The following is a 21,183-nucleotide window of genomic DNA, read 5'->3' as shown; positions in this document are numbered from 1 at the left end:
TATGATTGTTGGATAATAGGGGCCCGGAGAGCCCTTTCTCACAATCCCAGCGCAAACCCTTGTTAAATACCTGCCAAAGCCGTGCAAATCCCATTAACAGCAAACAAACCAACAAAAGTGCGATATGCGACCCTTAGTAAATAAGCCCCACTGTGTATAAGAACCAGCCCATGGTCATATGATGTCACACAGGAGCATGGCCTGTTATAACACACAGCAAGCAGAGATCTAGAAAAAGCCAGAGGAATTGTTACAGAAAGTATAATGGAGAATTGTATAACTTTTAGTCATACAAACATTTGCTATTTGCTGAAAGTGGACAACCCCTTTAAGTATTCAGACATTATCCTCTCATTTTACAAAGAGCTTTATATTTTCAATCAACTAAAATTATGTTTGTTGTCCAAACAATTATGACAAAAAGACAGAAAATGTATACACTCATCACTTCTGACCATAAGTTTAGGGACATTCTTACAGCATAATGGCACAGCGGTCGCTTCTCTGTTGCTATTATTCTTATGTACACACCAGCTGCAGTAGGCAATGGAGGCAAAGCATAGTTACAGTTTCTTTACAAAGCTTCTACCTGCTACTACATGTGCGCAACATCTATACTATGACAGCCTTTGAAGCAGTTTTTGTTCTTTGACCAGTGTCTTCATTGTCATGCACAAAGTTTTAGAATTACAGTAGATACGTTTCTAAAAATACTACAAAATAGTTTTTCTTTTCAATTTTAGTTATTATTAACCTCTTACATTCAAAATTGGTAGTAAGATACAATTAGTAATTGGTACAAGCTATAGCATTATTTTTTTTTCTTTACCTATTGCTCTATCGCAGTGATGGGCAACCTTTTGAGCTTGGTGTGTCAAAATTTGCCAAAAAACCAAGTGGTGTGTCATCTTTAGAAAAAAAACTCATTTTGTGATATTTAGAGTTTAAATAACAAATATGTATAATTATTAACGAAAAAGCAAAAAAAACAAAAGGGGCCAATGAGAAAACTGCCCCCCATAGGAGTGTACATCACAGCCCAGCCCGGCAGAGCTCAACTCAATAAATTAAATTACCTAACTGGCACAGGCTCCAACGACGCCTCGGACCTCCATTAATCCTCTTCAGGGCGCTGCAGCTCCTGTGTAGAAGATGTTCCCGCGCTGGCGCAGCACAGGTCCCGTCTGTGCGAGCCGGGGCTGCTCTGTCTCCACGCTCCACTTTGACGTCATTACACGGCCTCCGCAGAGCAGGATAGAAAAACAGGAGGAGCAGCTACGATCTCTCTGACTGAGATGCAGCCGCTCACTGCAGACCACATCACCGGGCGTCAGGCGGTGTTGCTCGCTAGACATCGGCGACCGTCCCGAGACAGCCCCGATCAGTCCGCCCCTGCACTACAGCAATTTTTCTCCGACGGGCGCCGTGTCACTGAAAATGGCTACATGTGTCAGTGCTGACACGCATGGCATAGGTTCGCCATCACTTATGGGTATCTTACTGATTAGCTTTTATTAACCACTTTCTGCACAGTTTATATTAAAAAGAATAAAAACCTGCCATTGTTTTTACCAATAAAATATTGCTGGAGTTACAGTGTAACATAATACAGTAATACCAAATGTATAGGGTCTTACTTTTTGGATCAATTCTGCCATTCTTTTTCCTTTATTCCTTATTCCTTTATACCTGTCGTCCGGTATAAATACTATTATACATAAGTAACCTGGATTGCAACAAGGGGAAATTAAGATTGCCATGGCCCCTGGGCTATATAAACATTATAGCCCCTAAAAGTCTGGAATTCACTTCCTACATATTGTACTAGAATCAGATTCTTGAGGAAAGAAAGATGTGTCCCTTATACCAGCTTACAATCTGCAGTTTCAGCACCTTGAGTACATGTGTATTAAGAGCAGGTGTATGTATGTTCTTCGTATAAAATTTGGTGGGTGGTTTGGGTCCCCTAGAAGGCTTGGGCCCTGGGTACTGCCCAAACAGTCTGTATTATAATCCACTACTCATTGCAACTGGTGTGGAAGTACTAAAATGAGTATAATGCTTTTACAAGGGGCTGTGTCTTTTTTTGTTTAGTTTTTGCTTTCTTACTTTTTAAAGACTTTATTGTTATAATTGTTTATTGTAAAAATATTATAGTTTTTATTAAATATTATAGTTTTTAAATAACTTTGCCCCTTAGGGGCACTGACATGCGATCACTTGATTGCTTATATAATATATTGTACTATTCTGGGGCGACCTAACAGACAAATGATAGAGACAGATCTGGGGTCCTTCAACAGCCCCTGCCCCCATGGGATTCCACTGCCATACTTTGATTGCTACTACAAGATGCTGATGGGCAACAGTGGCATCCCCTTACCACTTAGACACTGTAGTTTGTGGATGACCAAGTGTCTTCCAAAACTGTATTGTAATCCTTCGAGGAATAGTTTAAAGAATGCAGGGAGGCTGTAGGTCAGTACCTGCTTACCTTACGGGTCTGGGAGAATTAGCTGCACCCAACAACTGTGTGGTACTCCCCTGAACTTTATGGCCATGGAAAATTGCATGGGTTGTATTAGGGATACTTACACTCCTGACCGTGACAAACAATAGGACTCATTTACTAAGGGGCAGCGGACAGCACTATAGTCGGAATATCTGACGATTTCTGATGTGCGCTGCATTTAGAAGGGGATTGTGTCGATCGTGATCGGATTTTGCTTTCAGCTTTCATGCGCCAGAAATCGGGGGCAGGCCGTCGGACGATCCGACAGATTTGTAATAAGCGCAGGATTTAACATTCAAAATTGTGTCGCAAGACATGCACTCACATACACTGGGAAGAAGAAGGTGAACTCCGGCGGACCTGAGCGGGAAGTGACACATGCAGGATATCGGGCGCACAATCTACGTGGATCGCGGCAGAGTTCATCCTCGTCGGACAACGCATCTCGGGGATAGCACACAGACCAGGTGAGTAAATGTGCCCCAATGTGTCTGTTCTAGCAAGATCCCAAATCAATCACTTAGCAATGCATCCTGGTGACAACCTAATCAGTCATCTGTCAGCTGAAAGCAACAGAAGTGGCATTACCTTTTCTTTTATACCATTTACCTATTAAAGGGAACCTATCACCAGGTTTTACCCCACTAAATTACTAGTCCCCTCCGATAGAATATGAAATGTCCTTTCCAGAATTGCATCTTTTATGTCAAAACTCACCCGTTTACCTATAAAAATAAACTCGCCCAAAATTAGGGAAATGACTCTTCTCACCTCATTTTCGAATGAGATGTATCAAGTTTAGTGGTTGCAGGGTTAGAGTCACTTCAGAAGCCCCTACAATCTATTCTATAGTACCTAGTAACATGCTTTCCCATTTTTCTATAGTCCGCTTTCTTGCCCAACACACCCAATTTGGTACATGGGTCAGAAGAGCCAGAAACTCTCCTCCGAGTTATGTGCCTTTTCCACCATAAAACTGGCAGAGAAGACATAATGAATCTCCCCCATAGTTGCAAATGCAGGCAGCTAAAAAGGTTCAGTTCACGACTATTGTGTAATGGCCTCTATGTTCCGTTCTGTAGCTCAGAGAACCATAAGCTTGATGGGATCTGCAAGATGAGATTGCTATCTTTTAAGTGACACAAAAACTTCTACATACTATTGAACCAAAGATATGGGCTTCTGAAGTGACACTACCCCTGCAATCACTTGACTTATCTCATGTGCAAATAACATGAGAAGAGTCATATTTGCCTGACTTTGGAGAGGATTTTATTTTATAGGTAAATGGATGAGATTTTACATAAAAGAGGGAATTTAGAAAGGAAATTTCATGCCATACCTGAGGGGACTGGTAGTTTAGTGGGGTAAAACCTGGAAGCAGATTCCCTTTAAGTAACGGAAATAAAATAGACAGTTAGTGGACAGGTACCCTGAATTAATTCTGATTCTGTCAATACACACATTGATACAGGTGCCACAAAGGAACAACATGCAGTATTCAGTAGTTACATTCTACAACCTTATACAAAATCATTTAAATAGTAATAAACATTTTGCTGTGTGCTGACACAAGGTAGACCTCTTGGAATATGATGTCAACATTACACTGGGTTAATATAAAGTTAAACATAATATTCATACACTCAACAATATCATTTACAGTGAATGTAAAACAAAACAAAAACATTTTCATGGGGTTTAATGGAAAAAGAACTTATCCTGCAGAAATCATTTATTGGTTGCTCAATACTCCTTTTCTTTGCCAAGTACGCTGTATACTCATGTAATCTCACAAATCCAAGGGGTTATGGCATATTTATGATGAGGAGAAAAAAAAGGAGAGGATGAATCTGGACATTAGTGAATAAGAGCACAGTGCTCCCTGCTGGTAAGAGACAAGAATGCATTAAGGATGCAGCTGCACAAATTCAATGTATTATTAATCCATCATTCATGAAAGTATATATATATATATATATATATATAGTAGCCAACCAGTCATATCTGAGAGCACCATCAGTTATTACTACAATTATAAACTTATTGGCTCTTTGAGTTAAACAAGAAAGGAGAGAACAAAACTCCTGTTCTATGCCAGAAAGATGGGGGGAAGGGTGATTGAACTACAGGCAGTCCCCAGGTTTTGTACAGGATAGGTTCTGTAGGTTTGTTCTTAAGTTGAATTTGTATGTAAGTCGGAACTGTATATTTTATAATTGTAACCCCAGCCCAAATTGCTTTGTTCTCTGTGAAATTTTTTTTTAAAGGATGACATTGGTAAATGCCCATTAATAATTTTTTTTTAAATCAGATATTTTTATTGAAAGGTTTTGTTTCCCCCCCCCCTTTTACAAACCCAACAAGTACAACAATGAGAGAAATATATACCGCATAAAATATGCCCATTAATAATTTAACTCTTTGGTAAAGGCCCTATATAAATGAAGGGAGGAAAACTGACATCCATGCATGAATGATATCAGAAGAATCAAGAACCTGAAAGATCTTATTAAAAGTAAGTACATTCTGGAGAAACATTATAGTTAGTTAAAATTGGATGACATTTATAATCAGAAAGAATATACATGTTTTTACTTTGTATAAAAAGATACATAACTGATATAAAGTGGTACTAAGTGGAATATTGAAAATATGCAACGCTCTAAGAAGCAATTACAGGCTATAAGAAGTTATTCTTATGATCATGAATCAAATGAAAATGAGGCCAAAATGAATATTGAAGTTTACAAAGAATTATTTTCCCTTCTCTTTAAAAAGTAACATAAGGATAGCATGAGGCTAAATTCACATGAAGTGGTGCCCATTGCTTTACTTTGTTATGGGAGAGAATAACAGGAGACCTAGACTCATCCTTTATCATCTGTTCCCACTGACTTGAATAGAAGCAAGTTACACTTCTGTTACGCTCCCACAATTAATTAAATATTGTCATGGTTTGCATTCAAGTGCAGACCCACCTTTCACGCGTAGCCATTCATAACTATGGGGCAAGTCTTCATAACTATGGGGCAAGTAGTGAACCAAACTAGCACACTCTGAGCTGAAAATGGGATATTTGGCACAGATCAGAGCAGTGAACTGAGCAGTTTAGCATGCAGGAGGCTACATAAAGGGAAATAATATTTTCTTGTAATAAGATATATTGAAAAGTTTCATTTCACCTAACCTATTCATTTTAAAGAGAAATACTCTTTAAGTCTTTAAGGAAGGTAGATCATACTCATGGGCGGATTAAGACTGCCATGAGCTTTATGAATACTATAGCCCCTGCAAGTCTTGGATTCACTTCCTACATTATGGTTCTAGAATCAAGCTTCTTGGAGAATGGGGGATGCATCCTTCCTGCCTATTTTTAATGTGCATTTTCCTTGACCTTTGGAGGACCTTCAAAGGTCCTGAAATAGTTCTGGAGTGCATGTATATTGACAGTAGGAACAGATGTACGATGCTTTTATGGTTAAGGGTCCTTCTCTGTATAAAATTTGGTGGGTGGTTTGGATGGCCATGGGCCCTCAAGACAGCTTGGGCCCTGGGCTGCCAGGCAATTATAATACGCTACTATTCATAGCGTATAAATAGTGAGAAAAGTCCACAAAGGAAAGAAAGGGGGTATTATACAGCCACTACTGTGTGTATTTAATTAGTACTTCTTTATTCAACAAGTTTTGCATAATTCAACAGTGAATTATGTGCATTCGTCTCTGAGCTGCTGGGTGCAGACCAGCTCTGCTACGATTTCTCCTCTACACTGCAGATGGATACGATGGAACAGGGGAGTCCCTAAGAAAGGCTGGGGTCCATAACAAACTTATATCATGAACCTTGTAGGCTGGAGTGCCCATTGTGTGTACCATCGTGTGCATGGTGGGCACCATAATGTATTAAAGCCTACCTACAATGTTGTTTTTTGACCACCCTAACAGATATGTATTCCAGAACAATACAATACAGTAGTGCTAATGCCAACAAATCTTGGCTGTTCTGACCTGGTGACACCTTGGGCCTCATAGCAGAGATGTGGCTGCTAGAATGGTCGTCATGTTAATGATAAAGATATCTGCTTTTCTAACATTTACTGAAAAGAATTTAGATCACATTTGTAGAGAGATCAATGTAGATAGTATTAAACAAGAAAAACTGAAATATCAACGTGTCATAAGTATTCAGACCTTTTGCTGTGACATTAATATTTAAAAAAAACAGCTGTCATCAGGTAACTATTTCTGTCACCACTACCTGTTAGAGCTGCTCACAAGGATCCCATCCAAGCCTTTATCTAGTTAATTGATACAATAACCATTCTTAAATCATATTTTCTTTATAATGTAAATGACCCTGGGCACATCATAGTTTATAAGAGTAACAGCATGTCAGGCTGTTACAACTGCTACAGAATGCAGCCATGTGTATCGGAAAATCTCATACACACACAGGCTGCAGGGGGCGCCAGCACTATGAGGTACATAGAGGAGCAAGCACCAGGAGTGTGACATCATTATACAGGCTGTCAGCCATGTGTATAGGAGTATCTCATACACACAGACTGCAGGGGGCGCCAGCACCAGGAGTGTGACATCATTATACAGGCTGTCAGCCATGTGTATAGGAGTATCTCATACACACAGACTGCAGGGGGCGCCAACACCAGGAGTGTGACATCATTATACAGGCTGTCAGCCATGTGTATAGGAGTATCTCATACACACACAGGGTGCATGGGGGGGTGCAGCACTAGGAAGTACATAGAGGCAACCAGCACTAGGAGTGTGACATCATTATACAGGCTGTCAGCCATGTGTATAGGAGTATCTCATACACAAACAGGGTGCATGGGGGGGGGGGGGTGCAGCACTAGGAAGTACATAGAGGTAGCCAGCACGAGAAGTGTCACATCATTATACAGGCTGTCAGTCATGTGTATAAGAGTATGTCATACACACATAGGGGGCACCAGCACTAGAAAACACATAGAGTAATCAGCATCAGGAGGGTCACATCATTATACAGGCTGTCAGTCAATGACTGGCTGTGCCTCACACTCAGGAATAAGCTGGATTACTGAGTATGATAATGACTCATTGGACCCATCTCGGGTCATTTGCATACAGCTTTAGAAACTGGTTTGAGTTTACAGGCATATAGAGGGACAATGTAAGGATATGGGGCAATGCTTTCTAACGGCAGTTTATGCAAATATATTTAGTTTTGCATGGTTGCCTGACTCTCTTTAACTCAAAAGCTGTCCATTTCCTTCTGATTCTCCTTAAGATGGTTATACTCCTTCAGTGAAGTCCAGCTGTGTTTAATTAAACTGAATAGAAGGTATACTTGATCAGGAAAGGCACATACCTGTCTATATAAGAATTTATAGCTCACAGTGTGTGTCAAAGCACATGAGAATCATGAGGTCTTAGGAATTGCCCATGGAGCTCAGAGACAGAATTGTAGCAGAGCACAGATTTAGCCAAGGTTACAAAAGAATGTTTGCAGCACTAAGGTTCCTAAGAGCACATTGGCCTCCATAGTCCTTAAACGGAAGAAGTTTAGGACGACCACAACTCTTCCTCGACCTGGCTGTCGTGCTAAACTAAGAAATTGTTGGAGAAGAGCCTTGGTGGGAGAGGTAAAGAAGAACCCCAAGATCACAGTGGCTGAGCTCAAGAGATGCAGTAGGGAGATTGGAGAAAGTTCCATAAAGTCAACTACAACCCTTCACCAATTGCGGCTTTGATGCAGAGTGGGCTGACTGAGGCCTCTGCTTAGTGCAAGCTGTATGAAAACCTGCATACAGTTTGCAAAAAAACACATAAAGGACTCCCTGAAAATGAGAAATAAGATTCTCTGGTCTGATGAGACAAAGATTGAACTTTTTGGTGTTAATTGTAAGCAATATGTGTGGAGAAAACCACACATTGCTCATCACCTGCCAAATATAATCCCAACGGTGAAACATGGTGGTCATGCCCCCATCATGCTATGGGGGTGTTTTTCAGCTACAGGGACAGGGTGATTGCAATTGAGGGAAAGATGAATGTAGCCAAGTACAAAGATATCCTGGATGAAAACCTCTTCCAGAGTGCTCTGGACCTCAGACTGAGATGAAGGTTCACCTTTCAACAAGACAATGATCAACACTGCTAAAATAACAAAGCTATGGCTTCAGAAGAACTCTGTGACCATCCATGACTGACCCAGCCAAGACCCAAATGAGCATCACTGGAGAGACTTGAAAATGGCTTCCACCAACTTTCACCATCCAACCTGAGGGAACTGGAGAGGATCTGCAGAGAAGAATGGCAGAGGATCCCCAAATCCAGGTGTGAAATACTTGTCATTCCCAAGATGACTCATGGGTGTACTAGCTCAAAAGCTGCTTCTACTCAATGCTAAGCAAAGGGTCTGAATACTTATGACCAGGTCATATTTTAGTATTTCTTAGCAATTTGCAAAATTAAAAAAAATATCTACATTTCTCAAGATGGGGTACAGAGTGTACATTAATGAGCAAAATAAGCACTTTTTTTTACCTTACCAATTGGCTGCAATGAAACAAATAATGAAAAATGTAATGGGGCCTGGTAATTTCCGTACAGACTGTATGCTAAGTTTCTAGAAAAGTAAGTGAAATTTTGAAATAATTCTGCTGCTGTGGTTGCATTTCTCTTGTACCGGAACAACATTTTGTCTGAACCTAGACTTAAATAATAGAGTATAATGCTATGTAGATAAGTTTCCTTAGATAGTGTAGATGCTCTAGGAATCTGTACATATGAACAGCTGCAAACATTCAATATGACTATTAACTTACTGCAATGATGTTATCAGTCAGCGAGAAGACTTTACATAGTTTTACAAGGCTTACTTGACAAATCTAGTTGGAGCATGAATCCTATGGCATAGGAACAGTATAGTTAATTCTTCACCATAACTTAAGATTTGTTTTATAAACCATTTGTGTTCCCATTGTGTTACCTACTACAAATTTCTGCACATTTTCCGAGCTAGTCACATAACTTAATGCTGTAGTTTGATATTTGAGTATTGACAAAGTAAGATCTTCTGTAGGAGCCAGTTTCAAATGTCTTATCAATGAATTGGCCCATTTGAAATGTATTCAAATTATTTGTCTACCTGCCTTCTGGACTTGGAAGGCCCCAATTTGAGGTCCAGCAGGTTAGAGCTGGCGCTCATGTATTTAAAATTGCCTACAACAATACATTAAGTCACAGTACACCTACTAATCAGTCCTTAGAAAGTGGCTTTTAAAAGACTAAATACTTGAGTTGCATGAAAGTTGGTGCATCTTGGGTGGTTCTTGTGCCAGAATCCGACATCTAAAAATTGACGTAACAGGGCTGCGAAAACTGCAACATGGCTGACAGTCTCACAATAACTTGTGCAATATGAAAGCTGAAATCCACACCTATCCTTAGCACGAGATACACCAGAATTATTAACAAAAAAATTAAAAGCCTCTTTTAAATCTTTTTGTGCCATAAGCCTTGATGAGAAGTGCTTAATAAATGAGGCCCATATTGAGCCAATTTACCATCCATTTTGCACAATGTTTTTGTGAATTGTCTATAAGTTATAAAACACTATTTAGTTGCAATATTTTGTCCTGTGTTTCCCTCACTATCTTAAAGGGGTTGTCTGAGACGTTAAAAAAATATATGAGGCTGGGAGGGGGTGGCATAAAAAAATAAACATTTTGGAACCTCCATAGTCACTCCCGACATCCCGCGCTGCCGTCTCTCTGGTTGTACACCTGTTTGTTTACAAAGGCACGAAAACTGTGCTGACTTCGGTTTCCGGCATGCCATGCCCACATATCCCATGCCCACCTCGGCTGGCCGTAAGCCAAACTTTGTGGAGAGATCTGGACTCAGCTCTGGACTCTGGGAGAGATCGCAGAGGTAAGTAAATGTTTTTAGTTTTTTATGCAGCCCTATCGGGGCCACATATGTTTTTTAACGACTCAGACAACCCCTATAAGCATTTACAAGGTCATGTTTGGATTATGGACACCTGTTATAGCCCTAACTCACCTGCCTGTTTCTGCTGTATAAATACGTCCATGGGAGGGGTGAAGGGATGTGCAGTGTCTTGCACACTACACACCTCTATGTCAACAGCCATCTTCTGTTCAGGATGTAGCAGATGCTTCACTTGTGCAGCACCAGATCTTTGAGAAATGACTTGTATGGAAGAAAAAGAAGAACAGATGAACTGTGAACAGCCAAACATTTATCTCTACTTCCTTTCCTAAAACAGCACAGGGAAGGTCAAACAACACAAGTGCTGCTCCAAGATATTCCCCAGAACAAAGACTCTTGGCAACAGTCAAAATAATTTGCTTGTCTTCAACAACTTAAAGGAAATATCAGCCTTGCCCAAGCTGGACACAAACTGTCTCCACAAGATATGGGAACTAGAGGAAATTCTCATTTTAGGTCTTAGTTGTTTGAAGGTTTGTATGAGATAAATAATATAGAGAACAAAGCACAGGATAAAATGTACATAGAGGAGTAGATTTTGAACTACGCAGTCCTGCTTGGAGTTCTTGTATTTTATACAGGCCTTCACATTTTTTTTTATCTTAATAGAAAGTATCAAGACATAATATAGCATGTAGCCTACTGGAGCTCATGAAGGTCACAGCGGGAGGGTCAATAATTAGGGACATTCTTCTTTATAAACCATTCTGTGAATGTGACCAACCCTTGTGATGAGACACTTTGTTTATGAAGGGGTTGTTGTCATGAGGCAAGATTCCTATTAACATAGAGCACAATTAAGTGGTACATAAGTTTTAGAATTTTCTTCATCAAGTGCTTTAAGCATTTTAACCTATTATAAAGTTTCCTCAGAATGTATAACGGTAAGTTTATTTCCTTGCAATATATCTTTTTTTTTTTTTCAATATCTACTTTTGCTTATTTGTCTGAAAGTCAATCTGATCATCATAAGATTTTCACAATGGCCCTCATATGTACTGGACCACTAACTGCAGCCTATGGTGATGCACGTAGACATGTAGATAGCATGTTTAATATCGTTACAAATTGTCCTGTGTTTTGGTACTGTACCACATGGGTAACATTATAGTCACACATTTTATCACTGTGTTACAATGTCTTATAGAGCCATGGCTGGTTTATAAGGCAGACATGAAGGGCATATACCCTGGAGCCATTGCCCCTCTTCTTGGAGACTTCTTAGGAAAACTGAGGTTTTTGTGGCTATTGAGTGATCCAACCTGAACAGGTGAAGACAGATTTGTATAGCACCTAGGGAAGTCACTGGCTTTGTTATCTTGATCATTGGTAAAGAATTTGGATCATATATGAGGTCATATACCCTATATGTGGCTGCTTTAAGGGGAAAAGGATTTTTAGAGAAGTCATATAGAAGATTCCCCCAGACTAGAGTTAACGTATCATCTTGTTTTCTTGCCTCTTCTGGCTCACAAATATAATGACTGTTCAGTGACATATTTTATACTAAGGAGATGTATTGTTAATATTTCATTTTCTAAACATGTGCATGTGTGCATGCAGTGACACATTGAGTATCTGCTGTGATAATATCAAGTACTGCCTGGTATACATGCTGTAAACCCACTGCCAGTATTGAGCATACACAGCACTACATTCCCACATAGAACATTTACAGGCCAACCACTAAGTTCATGCCTATTCCTAAATTAGCCACAGCCGTACAGAAGGTGAAAAGGGATACTCTGCCCTTTTCTGCAGCTGGTAATATTACATTTTCACAATTCTCCATTGAACTATTAAATGGGGGATTCCATTCCAAAAGAAGTTTAAAGAACAAGCAAACAAACAGCACATATCAGCCAGGTCCGTGTGTGTCGAGTGTGAGAACAGAGCCGCTGTGCACTGTGTTCCCAGTCTGCAAACACAGTCCCTGCATGTGGAGTCAGGGACACAAAACAAGAGGCGAAGAACAGAAGGCGAAAAGGGACAAGCTGGGCCTTTGTTAACATTGTACTCAGCACCTTTAGAAATCTAACTGTACATTGGATTGGGCCCAGCCCCACTGGAGACACTCAGAGTAGGTGCAGCCTGTGCCCCTCTGACACTGAGGTTTGTTAAGGCTGCAGCTGCATTTGCTACTTCACGCCACACGATGCTTGGCTCAAATAGACTGGTAAGTTCTCAAATAGACAAACATAGATATCAAAATTATGTGATCCAACTGTGGACATAATATGTGTTTTTACTCTATGGGTCATGATAGGGCATAGGCTTTGTTTATATATTTTTTGTCCACTATCATAACCATATGTTCTAAATTGCATGTGTAATTGAGCATGTCATAGAAAAGATGTGCATGAGGCACTCTATGTCTGCTCTATGCTATGGAGCAGTTGATGTTTAAGATGTTATCTGTGTATTTTGTTATCATTACGATGCTTTTCTGCCACATACGATTAAAAGAATGTGCATGAAATTTGAACTGTATTACATTTCTGAATACCCAAAGTAAAAAAGATGTTCTTTACAAAGAACTAACCAAAATGTAAAGCTTGAAATGCTGCAACTTACAGTAGGCTGATATGCTTTTATTTCCCCAATTCTAGAAGAACACACATCAATACTTTTGTAGCCTGTAATATGACAAATGTGCTAGTACACATACTAGCCTTTAATACATATAGCATATCTGACTGAAGCCTATAGTACCTATATTCATCTGATAGTAGCCTGTAATATACATAATACATCTGATAGCGACATGTAATAATCATGTATATATATTGGTGTAGTCCGCTTGTACCTATGTAATAGAATACTATAACCTGTAGCATATACAATATGATACATTTGATTGCCTCCTGTAAAAAGGATTTCTTCAGATATACATGACAATCATTACGTCCAAGTAATTGTAACCTGTAATACATTACGTATATTAGATTTTTGGCAGAAAAAACTATTAAAAAATATCTAATACATAACATAAAATTAAAGTGTATTATATATCACACTATATTCTGTAATACTTGTTCAATTGTAGCCGGGAAAAATGTAAAATATCATATTCAATGCTCAAACGGAATTGTAGGGTTGGCATAGGTCATGTATCATTTGTGACTTTTTTACTTTTTTTGTGTTTTTCATGTTGGCTGCTGTTATTTATTAAAAAGGCTCAAGTTTACTGATATATTTGTACAAATTTTCACTAAATTTGCCAATCATTTTTTTCGGTTTGTTTTACATGACTTCATTAAGTGCAAAAACTGTTGCACCATATTTAAAAAGGAGCAAATCATAAATGAGTTGGAATAACTTAAAATATGCCTCATCACCTTTACTTGCCAAAAATAACAAAATTTCAAGGTCAGCTTCTAAGGGTCATGATGTGGGCGAGATGTCATTGTGATGCAGTCATGTAGCAGTTCTGATGCAACCAAGATGCGATCATCAAATGGCCAAAAATTGACAATTGCCAAAGTATTTCAATAATGACCATGACAATCTCTCCATGACTGAAACATGCATTTATACCCCTAAAAAGACAAAGGAGGTTGCCTATTGAACCTAGAGCTGATAAATAAAATGTGTAATACATCACATCTTGCTATAAAACACCTAAATGTAGAAAAATAAATGAATGTATTAAATAAATATTCATAAAAAAATGTATTACATAAATAAATGTAAGCAACCTTACAGTAGCCTATATTAAAATACAAATTTCCCATGATGCATCAATGTGTATCACAGATACAGTATACAGTATATATGTATATTATTCATATGTATTGCTGTAACAAAAATATATAGACTAGGCTTTATAATGGTCTCCATCTCTGACCCTACTGGATCATCAAATGGAATTAATTCTTCACGTCTATTATGCAGTCATAATATGGAAGTGCTCAGAGAGCAGTGATACTTTGTGTACTGTGTTTTCTAGTTAGTCACATCTGGAGGATGTTTATAGGAACATGTCACTTGCTCTCTTATTGTATCGTTAGGATTGCTAGGCTGTCCTTTTTCCTGCCCAGTCCTTTCTCCTTAAGTGCAGGAAAGAATAAAAATTGGACCTTTATCCCCTGCTGAACTCCAAATATTGTGTAAGAATTCAGTCTACATAGCACTGATGGCTCAAAAACTTTGCAATGCAATATACAGGGTTAAAATGACACAAACTCATCTTTGATGAATAAATGAAGCATCAATGGTAGATCACGTAACGTAGCTAACTTGCTTGGCCTGTATATGTCTCACAGGATTTGTAAGCTCTGCAGAATACAATGACCCTTTTTAAATAAAGATGTATTAATTATTTCGTGTTAAGGGATATTCTATTAGTTCAATATAAAAAACTTTTAAAAGGGTTTTCAAACCAAACAACTTGCTGACCCCCACAGATTCCGATGAATCTGAGACCCCCACAGATTCCGAGAACGAGGTGTCCATTGAGGTCTAAAGTACCTCCTCGTCGCTCCCCGAGATGACTGGGGCAGATGGTTGCGCATGTTGGTTCTACTCCAGGCATCTTGGGTAGCGACGAATTCTCAGTTCTCATGATATGTGGGGGTCTCATCACGGAGACTACCTAACTCAGTGATGTTGAACCTTCTATAGACCAAGTGCCCAAATTTCAACCAAAACGCAATTATTTATCACAAAGTGCCATCAAAAAAGTTTGAGAAGTAAGTTATTACGAGCTGTTCTGCCACAAATTTCAATAGTTTCGGCCTCTTGACGATACCAATACAGTTGAAAGAAGAAAGGCAAATTTGGACAATCATTGTAGCTTCTCTTCAGGGTCCCCCTGTACAAGGAAGAAATATGGGGCCAGCACTAGTACCTCCAAAAATAATGCAGCCCTTTACACAACTCTCACTATTCCTGCAGTCCCAAGTAGACAATTACGTGTAGCACTGAGAGCAGCTCGAGTCTCCTGGGACTCAAGGAGGATTCTTTGAGTTTGTTTGGTGAACTCTGTGCTGGGTACATGGTTTGGGTGCCAACAGAGAGGGCTTTGAGTGCCACCTCTGGCACCCGTGCCATAGGTTCGCCACCACTGACCTTGTTTGGTAGGAGAAATCCTTTAAGCTTCATTTAGAAAGCAGTTTTGCTGTGATAGCATAAAAACTTTCTTGTGGTGAACTTTGGTGGGCAATTGAAAAAGTCGCTAAATTTGTCACATACTACCAATGTGTCCAAAAAGGTTGCAAATATAACAGAAAAAAAGGGAGAAATAGCAAAGATAAAGGACTCCCTTTATATATTTTAATTTGACATTATTTCATTGTTTCCTGAAGTCAAATATGTAAATGCTTGAATATAGAAAAGAGATGTTGTCCTGTGGCATTACATAATGCAGAACATTTACCTACCTTCACAGCTACTTCTGTATGCCAGTTCTCTACTCCTCGTCCATGTCCTCAGCTCAGACACATCAAAACCTTCTAAAAACCGAAAAAAAGGTCAAGGCAAAGCAAAAGAGAGCCCCACTCAGGACAAAGGCCATGGGAAGACATCCCCAGACCCTGTGCTGGGAGGCAACTCCTTTGCTCCTTCACAGATTTACAGTTTAGTGGAGGATTACGAACAAAGTTTGATGGAGATGGTGCACCAGCTACGAAATGGCTCAGAACCCTCTGGTGGAAAATGTGAAGTCAACCTGAGGCTTTGGCTTTCTAACAGAAGAAGCTTATCACCGTGGACTTACAGGTAAGACCCCCCTACTATGCCTGTAGTACAATACACACTTAAAAAGGAATACCCATTTATAGACTTCTCATCTTTAACCAATCTCCTATGATGTAAAATTTGTATAAAAACTGCACAACAAAATCCACTAGTAAGTGAGCATTACTCAGATACTTATGCCACTAGTAAGTGAGCATTACTCAGATACTTATGCCACTAGTAAGTGAGCATTACTCAGATACTTGTGCCTATTTTTTCTCATTTTGACTGTCATTTCATTTTATCGATGACAGGGCTAGGTTCACATCTCCAATGTTACTTCAGTTTTTCTGTTCTGGAACAGGAAATGGAACCCAGTCCTCAGGAAAGATGTCACAGCACTCTTATCACATGGGAAACAAGTACTTACTACACACACATTCATGTCCAGAGGATCAACAAGATTACTGTTAGAGTAAAACCTCTGCAGGCAGTAGCGAACACAACTTGATAATATAACATACACTATATTTTATACACCTATATGACATTTTATTGCATCCTATTCAAATTCCTTATCATCACTTGTAGGCTGTATACGATCTAGAGCAGTGATTTTCAACCAGTGTGCCGTGGCACACTAGTGTGCCGCGACACATGGTCGGGTGTGCCGCGTGGAAAGTTCCCCAAACTATGGTGCCCCCTGTGTTTTGTTTCGCGGCAATGCACAGCGATGAGCAGTTACGGCTTCTTACAATGTAGGAGACGTGTACAATAACACACGCACAAGCTTTGAACCTCGAGCGACAAATTGACGTCACCGAGGCCGGCGCATCATCTTGAGAGCGGAGAGACTCTCGCATTTGCCCACCGCCAAGGTAATGCCCACCAATAATTCTGACTATATGAGCCTGAGTATATGAACTGTTGGCATACTCAGCGTATGAGCTGGTACTTGTAGTACTCCAGCAGTATGCTGCATATAACAATGAGAAATGTAAAATGAGTAATACTATAGTCATGAGGCTGGAGTACTACAAGTACCAGCTCATATGCCTCATGGCCATAGTACTTCTCATTGTACCCCTTTATTTTGCAGTATATGAGCCACATAATAATCAGCACCATATACTAAAAACAGAGAGAGACTGAGAACTGTTGAGGAAGAGCTTCGTGTGTGTCTTTCCACCATTCCTGCCAGGATATCCCTTTTGTGTTTATCGAAACATGCCCAGGTTTCCACTTTAGTTCACCCAAAAGGTGTTGATTGAAAAGCTCTGTGCACGGCAGTCTAGTTCTTTCATAGCAAATGCGAATGTAAAAGTGGCAGGTATTGTTGTATTCATAAGGATTGGTGTGCACTAGATGCCAAATGGATAATTTCGTACTAGACCACATGCACCCTTCACCGCTCAAAATCATGGATTATTCTATGTGTACCAGTCACAATTAGACATTGTAGGTTATCAATACAGTCAATGTTGTAGGTAGACTCAGGTTTAGCTGTACTTTTAAAGTCCAGTACGTTCCTCAGCCATATTTTCCAGAATGAACACTACACCAGGATCTGGACTCAAGGTATTATAGTCATCTATGATGTTGTGACTCCTTTCCTGTGGGACTGTTGTGTCACAGCATCAAGAGAGGATAATTCTATCTTGTGGCTAAGGTGATGCCAATGATCTACTTTACCGCTATGCAAGGCTCATTTCTGTTTGCATGGACTGCTATGCAGTACACAACCTGGCTCACACAAATATGGTGGTGCCGTACTGACATACAAGTGCCAGAACCTGGTTAGCTGCTTGAGAAGAGCATCATTGTGCTAATATTAAAAAGGTTGTCCAGAGGTTCTACACTTACCACCCTCCCAATTTATCATAAACGGGATTATCAAAAGTTTGCATGTTTTGCCATATGCATATCCAACTGAAGCGACCCCAACCATGCAACTATACTGTACTTGGCAACACTGAAGGTACCCGTATAGAGATAAATAGGCGAAACAGGACTCCCTATTTAGGGGAGGGGGATAGCGTTAGACTTGAGACAACTCAACAATTTTAAGGTGATATCAAACATTGACCTTGTGGTGTACTAACTTCCCTTCTCAACCCAACAATCTAAAACCCTCTCCGACGCTTTTCACCACCTTAGGCTATTTTAGTCGCTTTCTTCTCTCTCCAAGTTTCGCACACACTTTTCCTCTATTCTCTGCGCCCTTTATCTTTTGCCAGCCGGCACAGAACATGTCAGGACTCCGCTCACATTCATTTTTCAAGTAGCGGGATACTTACTAATTGAGGTGCTTGGAAATCCTTAGTTTCAGCTGGAGCACGAATAAAATAATGTACTTTAGAAATCTGTCTGCTTTAAGTGCTGCCTCACCAACTTTATTTTCTAATTGTAGTTAATAAACTTTTGAAGTAAACGACAAATTAGCACAACTGTAGCATATAAAGTACTACTTCACGAGAATGACGAATTGGAAAGAACATCAGTCTAAAAGTGAATATAAAGAGGCAGGTTTACTAATAGTGTTTGAAAGTTAGATGAGACTCAAAGGGCACTAGGTTTAAAGGGGGTGTCCACTTTGGGAATATAATGTAATCTTTTTATAATGCAAAGTCATGCAAATTTTCCTTTATATTCTCTGTAGAAGTTTTCTATATCTCTGCTTGCTGTCATTAATTTACTTCCAGGTGACAGAAATCTGGCCATGTGATGTCACACAGGTGCACATTAATCAGAACTATGTGTTATAACGAGATGTGAACCTGTGTGACATCACATGGCCACGGACAGATTTTTTTTACCCACTGAAAGTAAACCACATGTTGCATTAATGCATGCGTTTTAAAATGCAATGCAACAGCTGAGGAGAGATTTACCTAATTAATTTGCTGTTAACATTAGCATTTACAAAAACTGATGTGTTAACACACACATGGATGTGCTTTGTAAACACAAATGTTATCAGCAATTTAACTAGGCAAATCTCTTCATCTCTTGCACTGCATTTTAAAACGCATGTGTTAACGCCACATGTAATGCTTCCTACAGAATGACAGCAAGCAGAGATCTAGAAAACCATGAGGAATCGATACAGAAAATATATTGAAAAAATATATATCTTTTAATTAAACAAAAAATGACATTCATTTATTGAATCTTGACAACCCAAATGATATGATGGGTATCACAAAGGCCACGCCCTCCAAGTCCCAACGGATACATCAATAGGCAAAACTATGGCAGGTCCAATCTTGCGTAATTTAGCACAAAAAACCTCTGTGACTGCGGTCAAACTTACCACTAGTGCACTATTCCAGTGTCCAGTGAAATACACTAAATTGGGTACTGATTGCATGCGTTTCAATGGAGATTGGGCCGAAGTCTGTCCCCATTTGTGTACACGGGCATGGGCCGGAACTCCACCGGTGACCATGCACCTCCATGCTCACATGGCATGGAGGAGGCATAGTTGCAAATTCTTGCAGTGTGTAAGAATTTGCTATTATTTCAGTGCTTCTACACCAGAAAGCTAAATTTCCCCCGATATAAGTGTTTATGACTCTCTAGTCTTACTCTCTAGCCCGATTTGTTGACTTCCCAAATGTGCCAAAGTTTTGGCCATACCGCTTCCCCACGAAGCAACACACCTTTCACATGTTATAAAAGTATCTAAAATCTAGTGTCCTAAATAAATAAGTTGCAGATTCCAACAATTATTTATCATAAACCAACTGAAAAATATTCCCCCACATGTTGTGTTGTAGCTTTTATATTATTTATTGAATGGGGTTTCCACCTGTCAGCAATAAAAACTCCACTCTTCTTACTACTCGTATTCATCATGACCAAATGTTCTACGATATCCGATGGGCGCGGTCACACTCTGTGTTTTGAATACGTTTTAACGTGCATGACAAAAACGCATGCGTTTTGCATGTTTACCATGGATTTGGATCCTTTTTTCTTCAATTCTGGAAGCGCGAAAAATGTAAACACTAAAGGCCAGGAACAGACCAAGACCAGGAACAGACCAGTTGGAGCGAGGTTATGTCTCTCTATTGTCCAATAAGTGCTAGCATAATAAATACATGCCCCCTTCACTAGAGGATTATAGTTAAAAATATCATATCTTGCAAACAGGTAAAGAGTAGATTTTGGGCTTGCAACCTCATTAGTGTGTTGTTTTAACTCCTTTCTAGAGTGAGTTGACCGCAGTGTTTTGGCCTCAATTATTATCTTCCGTCACTAAAACGATAATCACAAAAGTCTAATGGATCCGTTAAAATGTACCTTGATTGACTTTGAAAGGCTTCCTTTTGCAAAATTCCGTTAGTGCTTCCGTTGTTTGTGGAAGTTGAATGGAAGCAGCAGCGCTATGTTTTCAGTTTGAAAAAACAGATAGCGATTGATTTGGTCCGACTTACTTTTTATTAGATATCTGTTTGACTCCTTCTAGGATTAACCATGATGAGAACCGCATCCCTGTTGACATACCAGAGGCCCGATGTCTGTGCTCTGGCTGCATTAACCCTTTCACCATGCAGGAGGACCTCAGCATGTCAAGTATTCCCATCTATAGCAAGATCCCAGTGCGGAGGCGATTTTGTGAGAACTCAGCTGGACACAGGGGAAGGAGAAGGAAGAAGTGTCACAAAGAATACACTGCAGTCATGGAGAACATAGCTGTAGGCTGTACCTGCATCTTCTGAAGATGGTGCGCTTATCCCTCTCATATCTTCATTCCGATATACAAAATAATACAGCAGCGGTGTGACTCAGTCATTTAATGACAGAGCACATATGCAGTGTGTATCCTCTGTGTATGAAAGTGAACTTTTCTATTTATTTTCTATTATGCCACAAACTAAATATAAACAATAATAAATGGAAATCTTACTTGTCTGTAATAAAACTCACATATCTACTAATAAAACTCATGTACACGTAATGGAAGCATCA

The 21,183-nt window shown here is 39.6% G+C and overlaps 1 protein-coding gene across 1 annotated transcript; it reads left to right on the top strand.

Moving 5' to 3' along the window:
* Window positions 1–12,312: 12,312 nt before the first annotated feature.
* Window positions 12,313–21,183, top strand: IL17B (interleukin 17B). Its single transcript, XM_072150656.1, has 3 exons — window positions 12,313–12,709; window positions 15,923–16,251; window positions 20,681–21,183. The coding sequence occupies exons 1-3, from the start codon at window positions 12,689–12,691 to the stop codon at window positions 20,931–20,933; spliced, it is 603 nt and encodes a 200-aa protein (XP_072006757.1). The 5' UTR covers window positions 12,313–12,688; the 3' UTR covers window positions 20,934–21,183.

The sequence above is a fragment of the Engystomops pustulosus genome, chromosome 4, assembly GCF_040894005.1.
Source record: "Engystomops pustulosus chromosome 4, aEngPut4.maternal, whole genome shotgun sequence".
Lineage (NCBI taxonomy): Eukaryota > Metazoa > Chordata > Amphibia > Anura > Leptodactylidae > Engystomops > Engystomops pustulosus.
Note: the sequence above shows the minus strand (reverse complement) of the source record. Positions and strands in the feature narration are given on the sequence as shown.